The sequence below is a fragment of the Trachypithecus francoisi genome, unplaced genomic scaffold, assembly GCF_009764315.1.
Source record: "Trachypithecus francoisi isolate TF-2019V2 unplaced genomic scaffold, Tfra_2.0 Lachesis_group18, whole genome shotgun sequence".
NCBI classification, from domain to species: domain Eukaryota; kingdom Metazoa; phylum Chordata; class Mammalia; order Primates; family Cercopithecidae; genus Trachypithecus; species Trachypithecus francoisi.
In genome coordinates, this window is record NW_022681463.1 from 50,181,077 (window position 1) to 50,187,076 (window position 6,000).

The 6,000-nt window shown below is 33.0% G+C and overlaps 1 protein-coding gene across 2 annotated transcripts in view; it reads left to right on the forward strand.

The window, feature by feature from the left end:
• The window catches only part of PCDH9 (protocadherin 9), a 963,790-nt gene extending 959,240 nt beyond the window's left edge, over positions 1-4,550 (forward strand). For both annotated transcript variants that reach the window (XM_033177589.1, XM_033177590.1), the window contains exon 5: positions 2,432-4,550. In XM_033177589.1, the coding sequence (XP_033033480.1) occupies positions 2,432-2,805 (374 nt within the window). In that variant the 3' untranslated portion in view covers positions 2,806-4,550. The remainder of the gene's footprint in view (positions 1-2,431) is intronic.
• Positions 4,551-6,000: the final 1,450 nt, after the last annotated feature.

Sequence of the window (6,000 nt, forward strand, 5' to 3'; positions counted from 1 at the left end):
TGCCTTTAAGCAGGGTATATCTTTAATAATCCTCAGAACATTTTCAACCTCAGAAAAGTTTAATTAACAATTAACATTGTTCGTAGAGCACTACTATTGTTTAGCACTATGAGGAATCAGAAGACTGATGTGCCGTTTTTGTTTGTTTGTTTGTTTGTTTTTTCCCATCAATTTTCAATCTAGTTGGGAGGAAGTTAAAATCAAAACTTGCAAATGTACTGAACCCCCTCCAAAAGACAAAAATGGAATTAATGTAAGAGTTGAGGGAGCTCAATTAGGAAATTTGTTATTCATCAATAAAGAAAGTTCTGTGGAAATCAAGGTGCAATGAAGCGTGAATTGGTAGAGTTATGGAAGCTTGCTTTTGTTGTGTGGGACATAAACTGACCCTTGAAGAGATCAGTAATTAAATGAAAACAGGCCTGGCAAAAACATCTTCTAAGCCTGTGATCCTAATGCAGGGAGCATGGATTGGTTTAAGCAAAATGTGTTATAGCTTTGTGAATGCAGAGTCACTGAGTACACCTAAGGGAGTCTAGAAGTGAGAAATTAGTTTGAACTTTTAAAATGTGGCCAGATTGTAGAAGGCAAAGAAAGGCTCATAGAGAAGTTTAAATTAAATATCCAGAAAAAGTAAGTAATCATTGGAGGTATGTGAGAGGAAAAGTTTTAAGTAATGAATATGTGTTTAAACAAAATAAAACTGTTTGCTTTTGAGGGGATGGGAATATGGTTCAGATGGGAAGTAATTTTAAGGTTATTCTAAAAGGAAGACTTTTAGTTATAAAAAAACATCGCTGAAGTTTGAGTTTGTATGAAATAGTGCATTTCAGCCACTTTTTTCACATCTAGTATCTGTTCTGTTTTTAAATAACTTTTTTTTTTTTATTTCAATAGCTTTTCAGGTACAAGTGGTTTTTGGTTACGTGGATGATTGTATAGTGGTGCAGTCTGAGATTTTAGTGCACCCATCACCCTAGTAGTATACATAGTACCCAGGAAAGGTACATTCAGTATCTATTTTGATATTGCCTGTGGTTTGCTGTTTCTGATGTTTGCCATCAACTGTTGCCTGTCTCAGTAGGAATTTTTATTTTTCACATGCAAGAAATAATTAGAATATTGTTAAGGCAAATAGAAAGCTCACAATTATTGGACATTTAAAAATATTAGTTGTGCTAACTTGGATTTTAGCAAAGACCTACATTCCAATTATTGGGCGATTTAAACTGATGAGTAAGCAAACTTGCAGGTATGTTTTCTTTACTTTTTTTCTGCATTTTTTTCTGATGACTCTCTGCTTTTGAAAATGCTTTATGCCTCAGGCATTCTTGCCTATCCACTTAACTTCATTCGTAAAATCAATTCCTAATTTCCAAGCTATCATTTATCTATCACGTGGCTGTTTAATCAAGGGGGGTAAGACAACAGCAACAAAGAAACCCAATTTATTTTTTAACCATTTGGCTTATGTTGTTTTTTAGTAAAGGGCTGATTTCTATTTTAAACAATCAGAAAATAGTTTACTTTTGAAATCCTGGTTAAAATGTATGTTCTAACCTACTGATAAAAAAGTAGAAGATAAATTCTGTGATCACTTTCTTTCCCCTGAATGTTAGACTCCATGTGATTCAATTTGTAATTTAGCTTCAGTTTTATACTTTAGAAATTTAGAAAATAGTTAAGCTCAGAGGAACCAAACACTGTCCGGATGCAAATGGCTTCTTCTTTACTTGGATTTCAGAATGTTCGCAGCTGACTAGGTGTATCATTAGTAAGATACAGTAGTTATTCTTCAAAATGAGTATTTAACTTTTCAAAAATGTGGCAAGATATTTTCATATAAAAATAATGTGTTTATGTAGGAAAAAACAATATTTTATATAACCATTTAGAGTATTTATTTTTAATCATGCTATGTTTCAAGTGGTAATTTTGCTTTTTAACTTAGTGGAGTTGTATTATTTATATATTCTTTAATATTGCACATAAGATTATTCTACTTTTTATAATTTATCATAAATATGAGTTTTTTTCTGGGATTTCTTAGAATATAAATTAGTAATAATCTGTATGCTTTTATCAAGTCTTTATTAAAGACTTGATAAAAAATGATACATCATGGTTATATCTGTTTACCCATATCTGTCTTTTTATCTATCTGTGTCTTTGGATCTAAATAACTAAATAAAGGATTAAGAAGGAAAATATTAATAGATCAATCTTACCTCCATAACAAATTTGATTCCTTTTGTGTTAATCTTTAAAAGATGGAGAAATATATCTTTGAGTTGCTTGACTTGACTCAAAGATATGCTTGACTTTATGAAAAAATAAGATCAGTAATAACATACTTTTTCTCTAAGAGATAATTTTAATTGAAAATCTTAACCACTTTCTTTTCTTATATTCTCCCTCTTGTCTTCTGCAGATGGGCCTCTGGGTCCCCGAGGATTAGCTGAAGCTACAGAGATGTGCACTCAAGAATGCTTGGTTTTGGGTCACTCTGATAATTGCTGGATGCCTCCTGGCTTGGGTCCATATCAACACCCCAAATCTCCTCTCTCAACCTTTGTACCCCAGAAAGAATGGGTGAAGAAGGACAAGCTTGTGAATGGGCACACCCTGACCAGGGCCTGGAAAGAAGACAGCAACAGGAACCAGTTCAATGACCGTAAGCAGTATGGCTCCAATGAAAGCCATTTCAACAATGGCAGCCACATGACAGACATTCCTCTGGCAAATCTGAAGTCTTATAAGCAAGCAGGAGGTGCTATTGAGAGTCCTAAGGAGCACCAACTCTAAGAAAAGGCTATATGCGACCTAATAACTTTAATCTAAATAGACATGCTAATACCGTGTGCATCAGAGCTTTATGTATTCAATAGATCTCTACAACTATGCCCCATCTAGCAGGGATACTTATAACTCTGTGTTAGCACCATGGAGAATACAATATTTTGCAACATATGAGAGAAAATAGTTCTAGTCATGCAATCTTGTTTACTAGAATTGATTAAACTCTCCAGAGATCTCTCCATTGTGCAAATTTTTTTTTTATTATTGCATTTTATTTTGACCCTGGACTGCTGCTATGAACAATAGAATATGTATTTGGAAAGTAAGAAAGTTTCATGGATTAGAGTGACTGAAAAACATACCCAGTTAAAAAATTGTGCTTTTTTTTTTTTTTTTTTGTCATTGATTTGTGCTGAGACCGCTATACTTGACATTATACTGCAAACAAAACTTAAAGAGATAAGCATTAAACCTATCGTGCTGTTAACAACGTTAGTGGACACTTGTAAGTCAATCAGTGTTAAAGTATTTGTAAATAGAAGCAAGCTATTATTAACAACTTTTGTGTACTTATAATGTTCACCTAAAAATGTTGTAGCATAATTCTGTGTTTTACGGTTGCTTCTGTCCTTCTTTTTATTTACCTCTTTGTTGTTATTTTCGTTGTTTCTTTTAGTGAGGTGTTTCTGCGTTAGTAGTCTGTCTTGACACACATTGTTCAAAGAATCTCAAACACTTATGTTTAAAAAAGGTTCTGAAATCTTGCTTCTTGTATGATAGCTTATGATGCTGGAATTCTGTAAACAATAAAGATGAAAGAAAAAATGCTAACTATACAAAAAAGGACTTCTGCAAAAGCTTGGAAATTCAGAACCTATTTTTTACATCCTTGTTTTCAAAGCAGGCAAAAGCAAAATCATCTAATTAGTACCATTAAGTGAGAGAGTAATGGAAAAGTGTTATCCATCAAAAGTGATATAATATCCTGTACTTGTCACTCATGCAAAACTAATGTATCAAAATTAGCATATATGGAAGAAAAATCATTATTCTAAAATAGTTTCAATTGGGCAAATGTGTGTCTACAACTTTGTTGAAATGGCAGAGTTTGTGTTGATCCTCATATACAATAATGTTGTTGTAACACAAGTGTTATTAGACCATAGCCACAAAATATTTAATGTGTTGTGCCTTCATGATGTAACAGAACATTCTCCAGGTAGGGTAGTTGGGGGAAATAAAGGGATAAATCTCTAATTATTGCTGTTTAACTGTTTGTTATCATAGTTGGTCAATGCCTGGCAGGTACCAGCATATTGTCACTTAGGTCAAACCAACAAAGTGACAACTAATGTTAATAAGATCTCAGTTGCACGTACAAACAAATCCAAATTCGAACATTCTTAGGAGGTTTTTGTTAAGGCATGACAGATGATTTAAACAAATAAATAGCATGCAACAAAATGTCTTTATTGAAAGAAGTGGAAGTTATCTTAATGCCACGGTTCACCACCAATTTAAAAGTAAAAAAAACAAAAAAAAAAAAACCCAAAAAATTAAAAAAAAAAAGGTTTGCTAATCTGATAGTTAATTTGTTCTTACCAAAAAATAAAATTACTTTGTAAATAGCAGTTCACATTTTTCCACAGTATAATGGAAAATAATGGGTAGGGGTGCATTGCTTATTGAAGTACATTTTTGTCGGTTTGTGAGGGGTGTTTGATGACTTTGACAGAATAAATATCTAAACAATTATCCTTGTTACTGCTTTGCCAGTTCTACGTTATTTACAATTATTCAGCTCTTGCAATAAATATTCTGAATTCCTGATTGTAGTGTGTTAATTCTTAGTCAACATCCAAATTGGTTATTTATATTTCTAATTGTTGGGTAAATATATGTGGATAAAATTTAACTTTTATTTAGAAATTAAGGAAGATTCATTAGGATTTAGTACCTATTCTTTGAAAATGTGAGTACCATGACAAGTGTTCGATTACCCTAATGGTCTTCAAAACTATTTTTTAGGGAAATTCATGGAGAAAGCTCACTCACTTTCTGGTCAAGATTCATGCAAGTTTCATCAAAGTGAAATCCCAAGTCAGAAACTCTGCTGGTAGCACTAGTTAGTGAGGTTATTTTCTGATTCTTTTTCTCTTTAATAAGACTTCATGGAACAAGCTGTCACTTATGTCATCATTGGCCAAGGCAGAAGATCATTCTGGGATTATGGATTAAACCCAGAGTCAAACTTCATCTGTATTTCTTTCAGTTTAGGAAAATAGGCACAGAAAGCTATCAAGGATAAGAAGACACACTCAAACATATGCCATGTGTGTATGCTCATCCTAGAGCAATTGCATCAATGTTCACTCATGCTGGAGTTTTGGGCTAGGTAAGTAAACCTGATTCTTCAAGCCCAAAAGCTTTTTGAAGGATTGTGAAAGAGGATTTGGGAGTCAGAGGCATAGTGTTAAAGTTATTTGCCTGGACCATTGTCCGAATATGACATCCTAACCATTCATTCCTAATAAGCTAGACCTACCCCTAGTCTGAGGTACACTGTAGCACCACTCTCCTTTCCCTCACAGGGGTAGAGACTGCCCCAAGATACAAACAGGAAATGAATCCTGAAAAGAAGACATTCTGAAAAACAGAAAGTAAAATCTCCTTTGTCTTTTTTTTTTTTTTTTTTTTTTTTACCAATCAGGTAAGTCATTCACCTCTGCCTTGAATAGTAAAGAGAAACTAAGCTCATATTCTCTCCATGAATAAACTGGAATTTTGAAAAGGCACTCACCTTTCCCATTCCTACTACATTTCTTCTAATAAATACAACAATATCTAGTCCTATGAAGGCATTTGGTTATATGCTCTGTGAAATTTTAAGAGTAATAACATCACAAACCAAACTGAAGAATTTGCCCATCGAGTAAATAAAATAGTACATTTGCAATGACTATTCCTTAAGTATCATCTATATTGCTTTATGTTGTTGACATTGGACATAAGAGTCGTTGTTTACCAGGAAACAAAAGTTATTTACATTACCTAGGAGAACATACCTACGTGAAATGTATAAAATGATTTTTATAGCAATTATCAAATATAATGATAACAATTTTTGAGCACATATAACAATTTTTGAGCATATATAAAAATTAACTTTATAAACCAGAATAGGACCTATTTGAATGAGCA